This window comes from Lygodium microphyllum, chromosome 7 (genome assembly GCF_053477565.2).
Source record: "Lygodium microphyllum isolate KBCC chromosome 7, Lygodium_microphyllum_v1.1.10, whole genome shotgun sequence".
NCBI lineage: Eukaryota > Viridiplantae > Streptophyta > Polypodiopsida > Schizaeales > Lygodiaceae > Lygodium > Lygodium microphyllum.
The window spans coordinates 9333676-9353838 of NC_141141.1; the positions used below are offsets into that span (position 1 = coordinate 9333676).

The window sequence follows — 20163 nt, forward strand, 5'->3', positions numbered from 1 at the left end:
TGGAGCTAGCGGTGTGTTTGAGAGAGGAGGCAACTCAATCGGGCATTAAGGTAAGCTCACTACACTCATAGGGAGGGATAGTGCATTGGCTATGTGAGAGGTAGCCATTGATGCTCGCTTGAAATGCTTGAACATTAAGCGATCTATGGGTCTTGGCGGTTGAGCTTGAGCTCACCTCTACAATAACTAAGAAGCATGTATACATCATGGAATCCTTGTGATAGAGGTAAGTACCAATGTCCAAAGCATGTAAATCAAATATGCCTGGTAGTGGATGTATTTGCATCCAAGAGAGCATGTACATAAGGCAAGAGTTCCACTGTCTTAGTAAACCAAGCTCAACTGCATAGGAAATCCAAAGCTCAAATGTAATGTATCCAAGTAATTGCAAATATCTCAAATGCGCATCCGCTGAAGCATATCTGGAAGGTGAAAAAGTTGTGCAAGGCTCATCACATCAATTACATAACATCCTGATGCCCAAAGACATTATCCAATACATTTGGGAGCATAAAACCCAATGAGTCTTCAAACTCCTAAAATGACAATCACTGAAGCAACCAAAGCTTCAAGATACCAGATGTAGCTCAAAACTGAGTCTCAAAGCTTCCATGTTCATATTTGGGTCCAAGCATCAATACATTCAAGTGATATACTTGAACAGTATCAAACCTGAATAGGCATAACCTTCCCAGTTAAAAGATCATTGCCCAAATGGTGTACATTAGTAAAAGCTATTTGAGCTCAAATGAAGCCAATGAACATCTCAATACATTACCATAACATCGAGGCATCAATGCCAAGCTTTAAGGCATCACATAAGCAATGAGAAGCTTAATACATGTTGTCCTAAAGTGTCTACAATAGGCTTGCACTATTCCACAATCAATAACAGAGATATTTCAATTCAACAAAGGCCCCAAATGCAACCAAGCAATGCTAGGAGATGCCACAAGTGGTCAGTTGAGTAGCCAAGAGGCCCAAGAGCTAGAGGAGTGCTAGAGCAAAGCACGAAAGTAGTGTTGGAAAACAAAAATAAATAGCGTCTTTACTACTGTCCTTAATGCTAATGTCATTGCCTCCAATGTGGCACTTGGAGAGCTCTAGACAATCTTAGTGAATTAGGCCTCAACAATCAAGAACAAGTCAAGAAGAAGCAGGAGTATAATGCGTCCATTGGGAAGAAGAGGGCTAAACAACTATGAAACCTTCAAGCTGAAGCTTTTCTCATGGGTTGAAGGAATTCTCAGTGAAGCTTCTTGAATGGTAGGCTCTGATACTGGTTGAAGGAAGAAGCTTGAGTCAAAGCATGAGCAAGCGAAAGTAAAAGAGATACAAGCTATGGTAGATGGAGAAGAGAGCAAGAGAGAGACACACACAAGGTGTGGGAACTCCAAAAGTCACAATGTGTAATTGGCCTTTACTTATTCCCTATTCAATAGTTATTGAAAGAATAAATATTAAAATGTCAATGATGACCACCCAACATCTGCAATGTATAGGTGTACGATCATAGTATGTGCAGTAAATGCATGGCGGTGTAGGCACATGTGCCTTTATCCCCAAAATTCTAAAAAATGGAATAAAACGCTTAAAATTTGGAAAATTCCATTTTAACTATAATAATAGCCCTCCCTCCATTGGTTAAGAGCCATATTTATGAATTTCAAAAAACTTACAAGGAGATTGTAAGGATTTGGATGATTGACAAAAAGTATATTTATCTAGCATCTTAAATTGTACCAAACCTCTTGCTTTTTATGCCTTTACAAATATATGCCATGAAAATACCTTTAAAATCTATTTCTATTACTTGAGAGGCTCCCTCTCTCTCTAGAACTAAAAGGCCCAAATATAAGTCTAAGTTTCCCCTAATGGAGAGCTTGTTTTATGGTTTTGCCTTGCCATTACTTAGCCTATCCATTTGCCCTTGATGTTTTGGTTTTTTATCAAGTTCCCATTTATCTTGTGGATTTAGTTCAATGCATTGTTCCAAGGCTCTTCTTTGTATTCTACATGAGTTGTCTAGCACTCCTATCCATTTTTGAGTATCTCACCTAGGTTACAACTTAAGGATTCCTTATGCGTTTGAAGGTCGTTCTAGATCTTAAATACAAGTTCCATTTCTAGGTTCAACTGAGAGTTATTGTTTTGGGGTGGAAATAAATATCAAAGTCTATCACATGTGTTCAACATCATGAATTTCTAAAATCCCCTTTTTGGACATTTTTAATGTACAAAGTTGTCACTTAATGTGGATATTATGAGTTGAATAGGAGAAGGTTTTTTTTTAAATTCTTTATATTAAACATACATGATAGTAAGTGTTTACATACAACAAACTCCTCGAGTTAGCATTGTTCTTATGTTATCAAGGTTGAGTTTTTGGGGTTTAAAGCTTCCTATTATTTGTCATCAGTGATGATGTGGCACTAAGTAATCAAGTGGTGATGTGGCAATAAGCAACCATTCACATAGTTGTGGTTGGCAATCACTCAAGCAATCATTTGTTAGGGAGTCATAAGAGATCAAGGAGTGTAGTCAACTGCTGATGTGGCAAGGTGTAGTCATCAATCGTACAATCACTTAGTAGTGAGCAGTCACAAAAAATCAATCATGGTAAAGTCATTTTGTGTTAAGGTTTTAGAGAGAGAAAAAAAGCAAAACCCCAAGCTATATAGGAATTCTCTGCATTGTGATATGCCCCAACATACTATTATCAACAATGACTATAGACAATTGATGATATATACATTTTTCTCCTTTGAATTCCATTATTTCCATGCCTTCAATTCTTCTATAGTCATATGCTTACTTAGTTCTGGCTACTTCTGTTTATGTGAAACAAACTTGTGCATGCATTTTCCATTAAAAAGGTTCGTCACATGGAACTTCCATGATAGGTAGTTCTTATCTAGCTTCTCAATAATAGGGTTTCCATTATTTTTAGCCATTATGTCAAAACTAAGTATCAAATAGTAAGCAAGTCATGTGCACTAATAAATCAATAGTCTTTTTCACTAATTGCTCAACAATATATACAATCTACAACTTGTTTTTAGATAAACCTTGTGTTTGCTTCCTATAGTACACCACAGAACTTACATGTTTGAAATTTATAGCTTGTGCACCCGATAATGATTGACACCATTGAAATTGCAGTATAGTCTAAAACTATTGTCCACACTTGCAAAGTTAAAATCAGGCCTGAGATGACCTCAGATTGCTAAATTACCAAATCTTATAGCAACATGAGATTTTTGCTTTGCCTTGCTTTTGGTATCTCTACATGTACTATCCAAGGGAATGAATAAGATAATCGAAGAGCTTCTTACCAATTTCTTACTTGCTCGAATCCTCGCTCATTCTCCTTCATTTTAGCCTCTAAAACCAACCTTTATCCATGGTGTAGCTCTAATACCACACCTCAATTTGTGTGATAGGAGACTTGTTAAAATTAATGTGTTGAACACACACAATACATGCGAGGATAAGCTTTAGTCAAGAACACAAGGAGAGAGATGGAGGCCCAAAACATTTTATTGCATGTTTTTCCTTCTTCTTTCTCAAACTATATAATTTATCAAATGACATATAAGACACAACATAAAGAAAAGTGGCCTAATAAGTCTAACAATACTTATTGACTAGCATTATAACTATGCCAGTTGTAGATAGACGTAACTAACCAAATGTAATAAGTGATTAGTCAATGGCCATGTGATAGTCATAATGACCAAACATGCCAAGTGTAGATTTACGAATCCATTTAACTAGGTGGTCCATCATCAATGTCAACATGCATTGACCTTGCTACCTCAACACTGTGACCTACCCAAAATTGCACTTGTGTCGCTACAACTTACTTAAAATTGTACATCTACTTATCACAATGTGCTCCTATAGAAGATGACCAAAGTTGCTACTCTAAAATAGGCCATGGTTGAGAAAACCACGATATCAACAAAAGCATCTAGATAAACATCTAGACTACAAAAGTGATCATAACCCTAACTAGGAGCAAACATGAATCCTTCTTCTCATCGTAAGTTGACTATGACTTTGGAGACACATGGAGAGTAGTTGTATACCTATTGTTTTTTATAGACTATATGGCACAAAGAGGGAGAAGGGAGAGGGATTAAGAGCAAGTAAATAATAGAAGAGAAGTGGAGCTTGGGAGGTGGTGAATTTCACACCTACAAAGAAGGAGAATAGAGAAAGAAGGATAGATTGATATTGGAGAGGAATCCTCCAAAACTACAACAAATACTCTAGATATTTCCAAATGCTTGTGTTGATTAAATAGCCATGGAGCTTGAATGCAAGAGTTGGATCTCCTCTCTATCTCTCCCCTCTTCTCTTTATCTAAAGTAAAGCAAATACATCTTGCAATCTCTAGCTTTCCACACAAGCTTATCAATCACTATCATAGCCACAAGAGGGGAGGGAAGAGAGTTGCATGTGTTGGATTGGCATACAAACATGACCACTATTGAGAATACATTTTTTGTAAACACAAAGGCAAGAAAAATTCAACTCAAGCATGAGTTGAATACCTTGTAAAAAGGGATATCTATAAATGAGTATGTTTTGAAGGTAAGGAGCATTGTAGATTCCTTGTTGGCAATTATTGATGCAAAGCTAGATAATGAAGATTTGGGTTCATTTACTTTGGGTGGCTTTAATAATGAAAAGGCCCGAAAATTATTTATTACTTTTGTGTACATACGGAAGTCATTTCCAGATCTTGATAAGTTTACCTCTCTCATGGTTATTGATAATGATATCAACATATAAGGCGAATGTTCTGAAAGAAGTGATAAATAGATCCAAGCATTCTATTTAAGTTCAAAAAAGGATGTGACAGGTCCTCTTTAATAGGCTATGGTATGGGATGTGCTAGCGATACGAGTAAAATAAGTTAAATCCACAATTTGTTGACATGCAAATTTTTAGAGGCCATGGTAATTCTAGAGGCAAAGGGAGCTCTAGAGGAAGGTGGATGGGAAGAACAAAGGTTTTGGTAATTCTAATATTATATGTCATTAAAAACTGAGAAAGAATAGGTGGCATTGTAGTCCATTGTTATAAGAAGAAGAACGAAACACAAATTATAGTAAGGAAATTATGCAGCATCTTCAAGTCAGAGCATTTATGGTTTATAAATTCAAGTGCATAAGTCATGCTCAACAGTTTGGAGAGATTGCTACCTACAGATATAGTTGCATTGAGAGTTGTCACCTTGGTGAAGGCATCGCTCGATAATCACTTGTTGTGTTTGTATGTGCCACTAGCTTCCTTTGTTCAATGCCTTAAGCTTGCTAACTAAAGTTATTACCACCATCTTCTACTTGTGATTACGTAAACAGTCAATCATAATCAACATAGATGTAGGTGTGCTTGTAATGATTATGGTTTGGTGTTATACTTCATCTTCAAAATGGTGTGCACCTTCAACCATGGGTGGAAAATAAAAAGCATGAAGAATAACGAAAAAACAAGTAGGTAGATGGAAAGAAACAACATAGTTGTGGAAGTGTGGTAGAGATAATTGGCATTGTGATGAGGAGATTAAGCCCAACAAACAACCATTTATTGATGCCAAAATTGACCCTTTCCTATAATAGGGGGTTTGCAAATGAAACGACACAATCATTTCACCCTTAGAATGGAAATTTTCCTTTGGACTCATAGAGTAGATATTTAGCATACTCCCACATGAACATGAAAGTTGACTTTGCTAGTCTTGTTGGATAGAGTGATTGAAAGTACTAGGCTTCAACATGCCGCTACAAGCTCATCTCCATAACTAATAAGATGGGCGAGTCCCTTAAGCCAAACATGTCTCAACCCAATGATTAGTTCCCCATTGCTGTGTGTCCCTCCAAGCAGACTGGCAAAGATATCTAAGCTTCATGGTCGTTGTGATCCAAGCCTGATAGCATGGCTGGCAAGTGATGTTTCTATGATAAAAAGGGGCATCGATTGGCTTAGGTGCACCTTCAATTGCAATAGGAACATGGCCACACTTCTAATTTGATTCCCCTCCTCTTAAAAAGCGGGGGTGAAAAAGCACAAAACGAGGAAAAAACAGAGTTGAGGTAGAAATATCGAGATTGAACTAGAAAAAAGATAAATAAAAAGTCCCTATTAGCTCCACGTGCCTCAACGAAGCAATGCAACCGCTTTTGGTGTGTAAACACTCTTGCATGGGCTGATTCTTTGACATGGGAAGCCACTAGGGGAGCTTGGGAATTCCTGCCCTAACATGGGAAGCTACCGGGGGGAGCTTGGTAATTCCTCCCCTGATGCGTGTTGGGGGGGCTTTACGTGGCATTGTTAGAGGTTCACACAAACCGATGTAATTATAAATGTGTGCATATATATATACATATGTATATATATATATATATGAAAGGCTAAAGGGAAGGAAAGAGGATGTCATCAGTGTCCAAGTGCCTTACACTAGCAATAACGCAAAGCAGCAGCAGCAGTAGGACGAGGAAGAGGAGAAGAAGAAAGAGAAGAAGAAGAAGAAGATGGTGATGAGAAGGGGGAAGGAGGAGAGCGACCACCCTTAACAACATCTAAAGGATCACCATCCTTACGATCGTCTTCATCACCATTATCGTCTTCATGATCATCATATCTTCTGTGAAGGAAGGAAGGCAGGCAGGCAGGACCCCCTTCTACCTAAAGAGAGAGAGAGAGAAAAAAGAGAAAGGTCTGCATTGTTGTTTCTCTCTTCACCTTCTGTGGATTGTTCCTTCCCGCGGCTCGCCCTGATCGTTAATATTAGATTCCCCTTCCCTTCCACCGGTCAAACCCGAGCTCTAGCCCCGCCATAGCTCCCGATACCATATTGTATCTGCCTGTCTATTCATCGTTCGAGCTCTCTCCTATTCGTTTGTTTTTTATTCTTCTTCATGCTCCATGGGCTGCCAATCCGGATGGACTCTGCGCAAACGGCCCTCTCTGCTACATGGATTCAACAGAGCGCAGGGCTGCTTAGCTTTGAAGCTTCTCCGAATACTCAATCCCTGATTTTTTAGGTGTTAAAAACGAACTCCGAATACTCAATCTCTGATTTATCAGGGGAAAACAAGAAGGATTGAAGCTCAATCCCTGATTTATTAAAGGGAAGAAGAAAGGAGTGTTTTGTTGTTTCTTCTTTCTTTTTTGGGTTCGGTTTCGGGCTTGAATTTGAAGATTGTTCTTGCCTCAGCCATCTCAAGGTCTCGACATCGAAGCCTAGCATGCATGAATTGCCCAAGTAGGTAGACTTAAAAACAAAAACAAAATCCCTTGCACAGGTGCACAGGGCATTTTAGACAGGTGGCAATAAGACATGGATGCTGTAGAGGATGGATCAGGACAGGCAGAGAGGGAGTCCCTTGGCACGAGCCAACCTTTTCTACAAGGCACAGCGTGGAAAGCTCATGGGGATGCTTTCCAACCATATGGGGCACCTCCTGTCAATGGTTGGCCACAGCTGGATCGCAAGGACTCAAATGCCTTATCACATCCTCGGCGGCTTATCGTTGATCATCCTGTAAGTATTGAAGTGCTCAAATTTCAATGATTTATAGCCGTTCAATGTCTGGGTTCCTGTAATATATCCTATTCCAGCTCTGATTGTTGGGCGATTGATTGGTTCGACACCTAACTAAAAATTACATTAAAATCACATTCAAGTTCTGCCTTCAAAATCATACGAAAGAGGTGTGCCTTTATGTCCGAAATGCCCTTTTGACCAATTGGTAGAATCAGACACAGCAGGGCAACATGTAGTTTCGGAGACTCTACTTGCATCAGTTTTGGCCTATTGGGCAATTTAATTTGATCCTGCATTAATACATTACCATTGTCAGTTCCAGTCTATTGAGTGCATAATCTCTTTTGACTCTTGATTTTTAAACAAAGATGGCCAAAGTATTTGATATCTGCATTCACCTGTATTCTATGTTAACGGTAGTCAGATTTTCAAACCATCAACCACCTTCTTTTTGGTTGAATCATGAAGCATGTTAGCATTATATGGATGTTGGGTTAATGGTCACATTCCTTGCTAATGTTATTTACAATGTGGATGTGTAGATTGTGGTGAAGCTGACAAAAGAGATTGTCGAAACTTATCAAATTTGCAATCCCTCTTTCACTTTTTCTGGTCCTTTTAAATCTAAACGCTACTTGACAAACCCTTCTGATCCTGTATCAAATGGAGGCCTTGATAATCAGAACTCTGACTTGATTCTTGCTGTCAATAGTGTGCTTATCAACAAAGAAGCAAAGTATGTTTTCATTTTCTCCATGCAGCTCGGAATTATGCAGGTCTAACTGCATTGTTTGGTCTCTGATGCTGGATGTTTCTTTCAATTATTGACGCAGATACATTGTAAAGGAACTTCTAGGTCAGGGGACATTTGGTCAAGTTGTGAAATGTTGGGCAGAGAACCATGACTGCTTTGTTGCGGTAAAGATTATAAAAAACCATCCTGCTTATCGCCAGCAAGCAATAGTAGAACTGCAAATTCTAAATACGGTATGCGCTTTTTGTAAAAAGTGCCCTTCTTTTGGCTTCTGTTTTTCTTCCAGCTGTTACATTTTCTTCCATCTATTACCTCTTAGACTAGATGTGTAAAACTGACTGTCAAGTTTTATGTCGTTCCATGCATGCAGCTGAATGGAAAGTATGACCCAGAGGATAGGCACCACATCGTCCGCATCTATGAACATTTTGTCTATCAAGAACACCTTTGTATTGTGTTTGAGATGCTTGGTGTTAATCTGTAAGTTTTTCTTCCAGTATTTATGTATTGCAGCCAATGCTTCTATTGATAAGATAATGGTCTTTGTGGTAGAGCGTTGATCATGGTTTATGATATAGGGTCTTTGCAATAGTCTTGTTTATAAGAGTGTCGGAAAGTGGCCACAGAGTTTGCTCTATATGGGTGGGGACCAATTTTGAGTTTGAAGCATTCCTTGTATCATAGGCTATTTATGTTGTGTACTATGGGGTATTAGGCACCACTTCTGTCTCATAAGTCTGCCCTGTTTCCTTAACAAGGGCATACTTGTACACTTCATCTGTAATCAACCCTAATTGAGCTTTATCTGTGCTCCACCATGTTTGCGTGCAACTATATGTGTCTCATGTCATTGTTGAGCTGTGCATGTGTAAAAATCAGCTCTGCATGTTGTCATACCAACTTGGTGTTATATTTCATACCTGGAGGCTGTGGCCCAACCATACAGAATGGCATTAGAAAGTAGGGTTTCTAAGGTTTCTCCTCTTGTGAGCAGATCGATAGTATGGGTGATTGGCAGGGTTTTCTAGATCTCCGCTAGGCATGTAACTGGACCTTTCTTTAGTGGCCTGTCGATGCAAGTGCACTGGCACTTTAGAGTTTCCTGTAGTTGTGGATATTGTGTAGCTATATAAAGATGATTGATGAACAATGTTTAACTTTAAATCTCTCAATGAGACAAAATATCACTTAAATGCATAGATGAAGAGTGAGAAATAGAGGGACTATCGTGGCAGCAGCAGGTTATGTAGTCCATTCACATTAATTCACAGGGTTGGATCTGCATCTCACAAATTACCTCTACCAGAACACACTGAACCATACCTAGCACATGAGTAAGCTTAAGCACCATCTCGGAGATGATACCGATTTATTAATCACGACAAACTAGAGGAATTACTCTGATAGTCATCACTTTTCATGTGATGCTTATCTGTTGCAGCAACTAGATTCTAGTGTTTATTCAGTCGAGTAGGAAATTTGATTTGTTTTCTTTGAGACAGGTTTAGAGCACATTTTGGCCCATGTATTCCAGGCAACCCCGGCTGATGATAGCATGATGTTGTGGTAGATCATCAAGTTGTGGCTTGTTTGATGTAGGGTGTTTGCAATACACCACCTAGGATCTTAGAAGAATGTCGGGGTGCAGCCATAGAGTGTCCTCTGTATGTGTGGGGCTGATTTTGAGTTTTGAAGTGTTCCTCTTATCAGAGGCTATAGGTTGTGTAGTAGGGGGTATTAGGCACCACATTTGTCTCATAAATCTGTCCTGGTTCCTTCTCAAGGGCATCCTTGTCCACCAAGCACTTCGTCCTCAATCAACCCTAATCAATTATCCATGCTTCATTATGTTCTTGTGCAACTGTATCTGTCTGATGTCAATTGCATATTTAGTTTCCAGTTTCCGCCTGTATTTTGCAATCACTGATGAACCTGCCCCCACCTGGGTCTGTGATTGCTTTGAATCTTTTGTACACAGCCTTGCATGTGCATAATTCTGCATGTTTTACAAATTTTTGTTGGACCTGTGCATGTGCAAAAATCAGCTCTCCATGATATCAGATCAAGTTGGTGCTGTATTTCATGCCTGGTGGCTGTAGTGTAACAGCACAAACTGCATTAGAGAGTGGGGTTACGAGAGCTTCTCCACTTGTTAGTGTATGGAGAGTAGGCCGTCAGCCCTTGGCTAGGCATATGACTGGACCTTTCTTTGGTGGCCTATCAATGCAAGTGGGTTGGCACTTCACACCTTGTAGGTGAGCACAATGTGTATCTATTTAAAGATGATGGCTGTACACTGTTTTCAAGGCATCAATGAGGCGGAAGCTCACTTAAACAGATAAATGCCAAGGAATAGAGAGTAATGGAATGAGAGACAAGTAGATGTTTTGATCAAAGGAGGGACAAAAAAAGCTTTCGTGATTTGTGCCTGTATGATTGGCATTTTATGTGTTACAAGTTAATATAATGGCATTTAGGGTTAATAGACAATTGATCTCCTCCACCTCTCCATTGTAGTTTGTATGCCATAGTTGATAACATACGTTTCATACTTTCATTCGCGTACCAGTATGAAAGTATGACTGAAGTATGATTCAGACCCCCAGCCTGAATCATATGTCGCCCTAAATTTTTTCCTTAAAAAATTAGAAGAATATAAGAATTATAATATGGATTGTAAACATTTTAACAAAGCTTACACTTCGGAAAACATGCATAAAAGACATTGAAATTTTACAAGGAGGCTGTATGAATTTTGAGATTATAATCAGCCCACTAAGATTGCAAAATGTCACGACTCATGACTTATAAATTATAATCAGCCCACTAAGATCACAAAATGTCATGACTCATAATACATCATAGTACCTCTAGGCTTTTTTTGGAAGGATTTTCCAACTTAAAGAGACTTGCTACACTTTGGTCTTCCCTTGTTTCAACACTCTTTGATCATTGATGTGTTTTTCCTCACATGGTACAAATGCCTCTAATGCTTTTACCTTTTACTTTGGATACTAGTCCTCTTTGATGTGTTTTTCCTCACATACTACAAATGCCTCTAATGCATTTGCCTCTTACCTTGGATACTAGTATAAATGCCTCTAATGCTTTTGCCTCTTGCTTTGGATACTAGTCCTTGTGGAATTAGTAAAATTGGATGAGGATAACTTTGTCTTTTCTCCCTCTTTTTTTTGGGGTTCTCATGGTGAAAGAGAGTTGCAAGCTGCTTCCACTTTATGTGGTTAGTTTGTTAAAGTTAGAACTATGTTCTCAACTTATATTAAAATTATCAAGAGGAACAACATTTGTTTCATGTTATCTTCTGAGTGAGGTTAATGTGCTAATGTTTTTCACATTTCAAATTTGACCTAAGAAAATGCATGGGAAGGTTAAGGTTTGAGCTTTCAACTTATAGAGCCTAATCAAACCATAGAAGCAGGAAGCATCTCAAAATACTTGTTGGAGATGCTTGAAACTAGGAATGGCTTAGGAAATCCCAAAACTTGTTCCCCCTTCTTTGAAACAGTGCCACTGGCTATTTCACCTTTGATCCAAAATCTTTCCCTCTTCAATTGGGATTTGGAATGCCAAGTGGCAAACTTGTGGAAATGATTGTGGGCTTAGGCAATGATAGGCCCACACCTTGCTGTCCCTTTAAGACACCCACATTCTTATTGCCTCTCCTTCCTTAGAGCATCCCCTCCTTTCTCTAATTACACACTTCTCCAACTTTCCCTCTTTTCTTTGTACAGTTAATGATGTGGCATTTTTGTTTCCCTCTTCTCAAAGCTTGACCTTTCCATTTCCGTTTTTATATCCATTGCCAATCAAATTCATCCAAGTTGTCTTGCATTCTCAATATGAGATAGGTGGTGATTGTTGATTAAACAATCCCTTTGTGCAAATTTGTAATTTGAGCATGTTGCAAGTCTCAGATGGAGATAAAAGCTCCGACCTTGCAATCTTTGAGTTTAGTTTTAGCCTGTGAATTTGTGTTTTAGGGCTTTTTGCATTCACTTGAAAGAAAGGGTGGGGTTTGCAATGGAGATGACATAGAGTACGACAAAGTCTAGCAGTGAATGGACTCAAAAACTCAGAGCATGGATAAGATACCGATGAATGCGATACAATGACCTTTCGCCTGTTATTAGTCCATATATTTCTGCTGTCATCTCTTGGTGGTGAGCTTCATGAGAGTCTGACAGAGAAATGAGAGCTTTGACATTTGTGTTTGTACATGCATTCATTCGATGCTATCATTTACTGCATTTCCAGCCTGTTTTGTCATCATTTTGGGCACACATTGCCATGTGGCAACTGATTGTCATTGGCAGCCATGAGCTAGGCCTAGTGCCAGTAGGGTTGGGTTTGTGGAAAAAGTCTGTCATTGCGCTTTGTGTGGGTCCTTGTGGGTGAGCTAGCCTCCTGTCTTGCAATGGTGTTGTGCGGCACCTTTGGAGCTCTAGGAGGGAAAGACCTAGGCATCTTTGGTCCTTGTACTCCATGATGCGATGAAGAGGTCCAAAACCAACACGGAAGATTTAGTGGTATTGTCCTCGTATGTCATAGTATACTATACATCTACAATTGTAGTGCTCCTCCATCTCAAGCTCTTAGCTACAAAGTTGGCAAGTCCTATCCTCAACTATATGTGAGAGGGTGGTGAGGTGGGCTAGGTGAGCCTCATCTATACAGTTATATAGGTATACAGGCTCTAGAGAGGGACTCCCTGATGCATCAACCGAAGTCTGGCAGGTTTTGAAATCTTGGAGTTGGGATTGTATTCCTAGATTCATGATGGGGTGTTACTTGATAGAGAGCAGGATTGGATCCTAGTTCAAGCTCATGAGGGGACACTTTGGCGGTCTTGGCCAAAGGTGGGGAATCTATGTTCGTGTATGCTATTGTGAGGCATTGATGATAGACACAGAGAGGTGCTATGATTTTTCTCTATTTTCAAGGGTTGGTACAATTGACATTCACATTAAGTTCTTTTCGAGGCACCTTGGTGGTGGCTCGATCACCCCTTGCTTGGGTATCTATGGTTCTATTTTGGTGGTGTTTGTTGTATGGACTATGATGAGCGGTTATCATTATATCATTGTATTGTATTAGATCATGATTCACCCATGATCTGAGAGAGGGTGTTGGCAGTATAGTCAGCTCATGTCTGAGTTTGGGATGTGCTAGGCATTCTAGTATTATTTAGTATTTTTTAATTGTTCATTATGGTGATTATTTTAGCATTTTATGCTGGCTGACCTGATTGCTTTCTTGGCACTATTTTGTCCTATTTATTTCGGCTCCTTCTCCACATTCAGTCATTCATCACTTGCAGATCTAGTGCATGCCCTGTGGAGAGTCCAAGAGAGGAAGCCGGTGCTAGTGCCCATGCAGCCAGTGATTCACTCTTGTACACAACTGTCTCGTGTTTGGTATATGGATTCCATTTGCCAAGCACACCTCTGAGTTCTCCTTTGTAGTATTCTTGTGTTTTCTCTTTTCTCTCTCTTTTGTCTTGTGTTCAGCAGTCTATTTCAGCATTCTTTCATGCTTCCATTGTTGCATCCACTTTTGACATTATGCTCTCATAGAAATGCTGGTATTCAAAGAACAGCTGGTAATTAAATTGTAAGGGAGCTGACATGAGTGAGGAGTGGACAAGGTGATGTAAAATTGATAGATCTGGCCATCTAAAATGTTTACTGGTTAACAAGAGATTTTCTGAATCCTCGTTTTGCACAAAATAATTCTGGGCTTCTTTTTCAGTAAGCATCATATTTTACTCATTTTTCTCATATGCTACATTGCTATTTAATTATTTGTTGGCAATGTGTCAAATCAGTGTTATGATTTTGTTATGCATTACAGATACGAATTGCTGAAAGTGAACCATTTCAAGGGGATTTCATTGCACTTAATTCGGATTTTTACCAAGCAGGCATGCTCTTACTCCCTTTGAGATTACAAAACAAGATAATTGAATATATATCTTGTGCAAGCACTCTCTTTCTCAGGCATTTGTACTCCTGGTCAGAGAATGGCTGTGTCTATGTGAGAGTAACGAGTTCAATCAAAGAGTCCTTTGCTTTTTAATGACAACAATGAATGTTTTTGTGTGAGTTGTTTAAAGTTGGTCATTTCATGCTTGGGATCAGAATTTTTTGATTCAGTAAGGACATAAGACTTTGCCTGTCATTTTGGTTGTGGGTTATTTTAGTGCCTGCTCAATTCCGGTTAGCTGAGGCTACAATCTTACTTCCAGCCATGTTTTGTGTATGTATTGGCTGCCTGTCATCTGGTGTGCTAGCACAGTCTATTTAGCACTCCTTTTTCTTTTTGAACCGAGCTATTCCACACATTTACTTGCTTCCACTGTTCCTAATACAAGATGGTTTTATTGCTTTGTCCTGTCAAGCCGATACTGCTGGTTTTTTCTGTTATCAAGGCTTTTTCACTTGTGTTTTACTATTTCTCCTCCAGAAAAGCTCACCTTCATGGGCCAACCTTTCTGCAGTTGCATGCTACCATGTTTGATGTGCAAAACCTGCTTGCAAAGCCATGTTTTTGCTGACACTAGCTGCATTTTACTGCTTAGCTGTCCAGACTGTCAGTTTCATTGGTCTGTGTGGGAGTCATGTTTGCATCAGGTGAGGCAGTCCTCTACTGGCTTCAGTGCATGCGACTTTCTTTGGATCTTCCGCCAGGCTTTCGCTGTTTGTTGAGGCAGATAGCACATCTGCTGTCTGAATCAGGTTTTGCATTTTGTGCCACATTTCTTCCCTCAGTATCAGGACCTTTGCTTTTGCATTGTTGTGGAGCAGCCAGTCTGCATTTCTTTTGGACAACATTTTTCTTCTTGAATTCATTGCTGAGCTGTGGATGACATCATCTTTTTCTATCATTTCCATTTTTCGGGTGACTTGTATAGCTTGCCAACTTATGCAGGCACTTGCTAACACACCTAATCCACTGAACCTACCCAATGCTCAGAAGTTGGATGGTTTGAAGTAAGCTATTGCAAGCTTAAGATTAAACAACATTTCTTCCTGCTGAGAGCCATTAAATATTTCTAGAATATCTTCAATATATCTCCTAGAATCTCAAGTATTAATAAATATTTACAAAGAGGATGCCTGCATGTCTTAGACTAAACGGTGGTGGGTCTATTTAAATAAGTCAATGAAGAAGTCTATGGAATAAATTGTGCTTGCCACGTGTATCCAATTCATCTTGCTTTATACATCAGCTGCCAAAAATTCAGAAAATCATGCTAGGAAACTAATTAACTGAATAAATGCAGCTAGCCATAATAAGTTCTTGAGACTTTTCTTCCACTGCCTTTGATTCTTCAACACTCCGGCTGCTTAGCTATCGAAGATGCATAGGATTTGTAAGGGCTTTTTGCAGTTGATCATCGGCTCAGAGGTGTTTGCAGTTGATCATCCCACTTGTGTGCACACTCAATGTGGGACATAGGAGCTCTCGTCATATTTTGTCCGTGTTCTTGTTTTTTTTTCTTGGTCCATTTTAGCACTGCCCAGTTCGTTAGTTTGGGGCAGCAGTTTAAAACATTATCAAACATTTCAATTTTCATGCAAGGTTGTTTCATTGTGCTATTTGAAGGTATGCTTTCTTTGTCGTATTACGTCTCAAAAAATAGTTCATGGCTTGTGCAGATCCTGACAGCACTTGCAGTCCTTCGTGATGCTAGTGTTATACATTGTGATCTTAAACCAGAAAATATTCTGCTTACAACTCGGTAAGGACAAAGTACTCTCTCTTAAACTACTCTGGAGTGGAGTTAAATATTTAATGCCATATTATTGAGGGAGTTTTTTTGTTTCTATTTGCAGTCCCGAGTCGGCTGAACTCAAACTCATTGATTTTGGATCTGCTTGTATGGAACATCGAACCGTGTACTCCTATATCCAGGTATGCATGAGAAATTTTCTGACCTTTCTTGGGCTTTGAGTTGGATTTTGACTATTAAAGCTCTCCTGTACTGATGATTCATGTTATTTGTTGTAGAGTCGGTTTTATCGCTCCCCAGAAGTTGTTCTCGGCCATGAGTATCCTTTTCAGCAATTCTAATTTTTCCATTGTTCTTTTAACTCATAATGTTCTCTGGGCAATTATAATTTCTGCCCATGATCGAGTTGACATTTGACCATCCTGTTCACCTGGCAGGCTTGCTAGGATATTGACATGGATTGCTATCTATCCTCTTGTGCCAAGATTACTTAGTGTTCTGCAGCTTTAGTTTTGTTGTAAAGTTCATTTTTCCCAAGTTTATGTCATCTATTCTTGAATATCCAAATAACCATGGAAACTTTCTCAAATTTGTAGGGCTGATACTTAGTGGTTTTAAGTTAGTATTTTCATGCAGTCTTGTTGATTGAAAAGCTTCTGCTTAAGAACTCTGCAAGTATAGACTAAAGTTTTAGAGAGAAAAAAGTAATTGTCTATGTTTATTGTGCACATTTCTCTTTGTCTATAAGAGTGGTGCTGCACAACGTAGCAGGGATACCTGTTTACTTTCTGCAAAGTTGGGGACTTGACAAAAACGAAGATACACAAGTGCAATTGATATGTGGTCTTTTGGTTGTGTTGCGGCAGAGCTCTTTTTGGGTTTGCCACTATTTCCAGCGCAATCTCAATACGATCTCCTCCAAAGGATGATAAAAATTCTTGGGTGAGTGATATTCTACTTTCATAATTTACAATTGTAGTGCTTTTGAGTATAATAGATACATTTTGTTAGTGCCATGACCATTATGGCAAGCCATGAAGGATGGCAGACTTACACATAGCTTGCATAGATTGCGTTGGGCTATTCTCTTAAAAAATGCTGTGTGGACATTGTTTAGGAAATGGCTACTTGGATTGGGCCATACAAAGGATAGCTTGGATACATGGCTATACTATTTTGGAACAATGGTGGGCTCAAGATAGGTTGCAAGGAGAGAGAGAGAGAGAGAGAGAGAGAGAGAGAGAGAGAGAGAGTATTTACAACCACAAGGTCATGCACGTACTAAGAAGGCAATGTGAAGCATAAACCGGAGCAATAATGGACAATGTAAAGCAACCCAATAAAAAAGTGATAGTACAAGATACTCCAAAGTCAATGACCATTTACAATTGCAAATAGTTGGACCCAAGAGCAAAACATTAATCATGTGAGAGTGACAATGAGTGAACCCGAAAGTGTGGGGTGCTAAATAGGGTGCTTTTATATAGGCTACAAATAGTATAAGATGTGAAGATATGCTAAGGTTTACACAAAGAAAACACAAAATGTACGAATACGGCTGAAACACAATAACTCAAACAATAATGCAATAAATGCAAAATGCAAAAACACAACCACAAATAGAGAAGAAAAAGAACTCTAAAGTGAATGGATCAATGTTTTGAAATGAATGAGAGAATGTATAGAATGCTAAAGGGCAGAGCTATCCAATAGCTAGTGGCTCTCATAGGAGTGGGCTGAGGGAGGTGTTGATGTGTGTCATCCATGGGAGACGGAGAGTGCAATAACCACTAGTTGGAGTAGGCTCATGAAGTAAATTGTTGAAGACACAAAAACCACATACTGTAGAGGCAAATGCAAATAGGTCAATGTTGGAAATGGAAGGGCAATAGACTCGAAACGAAAATAGAGCAGTCTCTAGGGTTGGAACTGGTAATGTAGCAATGTAATTGCCTAAAGATGATGGTAGCTGATCACCGGCAGCAATGGGAGTTTGGTGTGATTGTTGTAGACCATGTAGCAATAGTCTCTGTGGGCTGGATAGCTAGTGGAAGAGGGTTGATGGCTGAAACTTGCAAGACAAGGATGGATTGAATGGTGGGCAGCCTGTCTGTTTATAGATATAGAATGATCCTCCCAAATTAAAGTTTTGCATATAAGATATAGAAACTCTCTAGGACCGTACACCATGCCATGAAACTTTTGGTAATTTACATGTTTGGGGCTGTTTTAAAGAGAGAATTAGTTTTGTAATGCATTTTTTAGCTCAATACCCCCTTTTAGGCCCAAAACCGGAACCAAGAAGGGACTGGCAAAAAAACTCAAATCCATTTTTACCCCTAGGCATCCCACGCTAAAGCAACCAAGGCATCGGACGAAGGGTGCACATTGGTTGCCTAGTGGCCTACCAAGACTATAGAGGCAATAGTTATCTTACCACGGGAGGCTAAGTGATTACCCTAGAGAGACCAAGGCATTGGACAAAGGGTGCCCATTGGCGTCCAATGACTTATTGGGACCTACAATGACTTATTGGACAAAGGGTGCTCATTGGCGCCCAATGACTTATTGGGAATCACATTGATTTTTTTTTCCTTTTCTTTGGTGGGGAAGATATGGTTTGCAGATCAAGTAACTGTTCCTTAGGGGGAGAATGAAAAGAGATGGTTAGATCCAGCACATGACAAAATATACAAGGTATCCCAACCACTCATGGGCCTTGATGACAAGGGAAAGGGGAGAAAGAAGTATGGTGATGTGGTGTTAAAGAACTGTGGTGAAGATAACTCAAGATCCACTCAAGGGTGCTTTTCACAATGAGATGCAAAGGAGTGTGCTACACGATGAGAATGCACATGCAGTAGGTGCCACAACACCCTAGTATAAAGATGATGATGATCATGCAATGCAAAGGTACAACAGGGACGGGATGCCAATGTGGAGGACAAATGTCGAAACTTGTAGAATATCAATTAAGGGTAGGAACCCCCTCTCAACCATGGATGTCAATGCTGAAGGAGGACTAGAAACTTGATATCGATCTTTGTATGGTGTTGAGAACCATGATAAATTGAATAATGAAGGTAGACTTGACACCTCTTAGTTTGAATAGCCAAAAGAGAATCAACCATTTGGGTATGCAAAATATGTTAGCACTCGATCTTGGGAGAGGGTTTCAATGTTGATCAAGTGGTGTAGGTAAGCCCAAATCTCAAGCTCGGGAGATGGCTCTTTTGCAGTCGAAACAATGCGAGGATAGTAGTCCACTATGCAAATAGATCGAATGGATAAAAGAGGAAAGACTTGACCCTCCCCAACTAGAAGAGCAAGAAAAAGTTAGCCACCTTGTACTCGATCTCGGGAGATTGTTCCAATGTTGACCAAGTGTCATAGACATGCTTAAAACTCAACCTCGGGAGATGGCTCCTATGCTAGTAAAAAATGCGAAGGCACAACCACCAAGGTAATAGTCCATGTATCATGAAAAAATAAACTAGAAGTGTAGAAAATGTGAAGATATGCTAGGGCTTGCATTGAGGAAATACAAAAAATACAATCATGATTGAAACACAAAGATTCGACAGTGATGTGCAGAACTCAAATCCTAAACACAAAACTCAAAACTCAAATGTAGAAATAAACACGGAGAGAGAGAGAGAGAGAGAGAGAGAGAGAGAGAGAGAGAGAGAGAGAGAGAGAGAGAGAGAGCTCTTAAGTGAATGAATGCTATCAATGAATGTAAGAGTACAGAATGCTCAAGGGCAAAGCTGAAGAATGTTGTAGTGTGACGTCCATCGGAGATGAATCTTGAGTACTATAACCACTAATTAGAGATGCTAGAGTTAAGAAATTGCAAAATGCTGATCACCAAGGCAGTAGGAGACCCAGACGATAGTAGAGGAAGTGAAGAATGACGTAGACAACCATATCAGATACAAAAATGTAGGTAGCTGCAATCACCAGGTGGAGATCACCTTGTTGCCAAGTTTGTGTGAAGAAATACCCTAACACAAAAACATAAATAACATCGTACGACAAAGCACAGATTGATAGAAGAACACAGTTAGGGTTAGGGTAACTCAGAGACAATGAACAAAG

The 20163-nt window shown here is 39.4% G+C and overlaps 1 protein-coding gene across 3 annotated transcripts in view; it reads left to right on the forward strand.

The window, feature by feature from the left end:
- The first annotated feature begins 6440 nt into the window (after nt 1–6440).
- LOC148033165 (dual specificity protein kinase YAK1 homolog) overlaps nt 6441–20163 on the forward strand; it is a 69951-nt gene continuing 56228 nt past the window's right edge. For all 3 annotated transcript variants that reach the window (XM_087681035.1, XM_087681036.1, XM_087681038.1), the window contains exons 1-9: nt 6441–7555; nt 8101–8294; nt 8392–8545; nt 8683–8792; nt 14184–14253; nt 15992–16074; nt 16169–16247; nt 16344–16384; nt 16885–17007. In XM_087681035.1, the coding sequence (XP_087537161.1) occupies nt 7352–7555; nt 8101–8294; nt 8392–8545; nt 8683–8792; nt 14184–14253; nt 15992–16074; nt 16169–16247; nt 16344–16384; nt 16885–17007 (1058 nt within the window). In that variant the 5' untranslated portion in view covers nt 6441–7351. The remainder of the gene's footprint in view (nt 7556–8100; nt 8295–8391; nt 8546–8682; nt 8793–14183; nt 14254–15991; nt 16075–16168; nt 16248–16343; nt 16385–16884; nt 17008–20163) is intronic.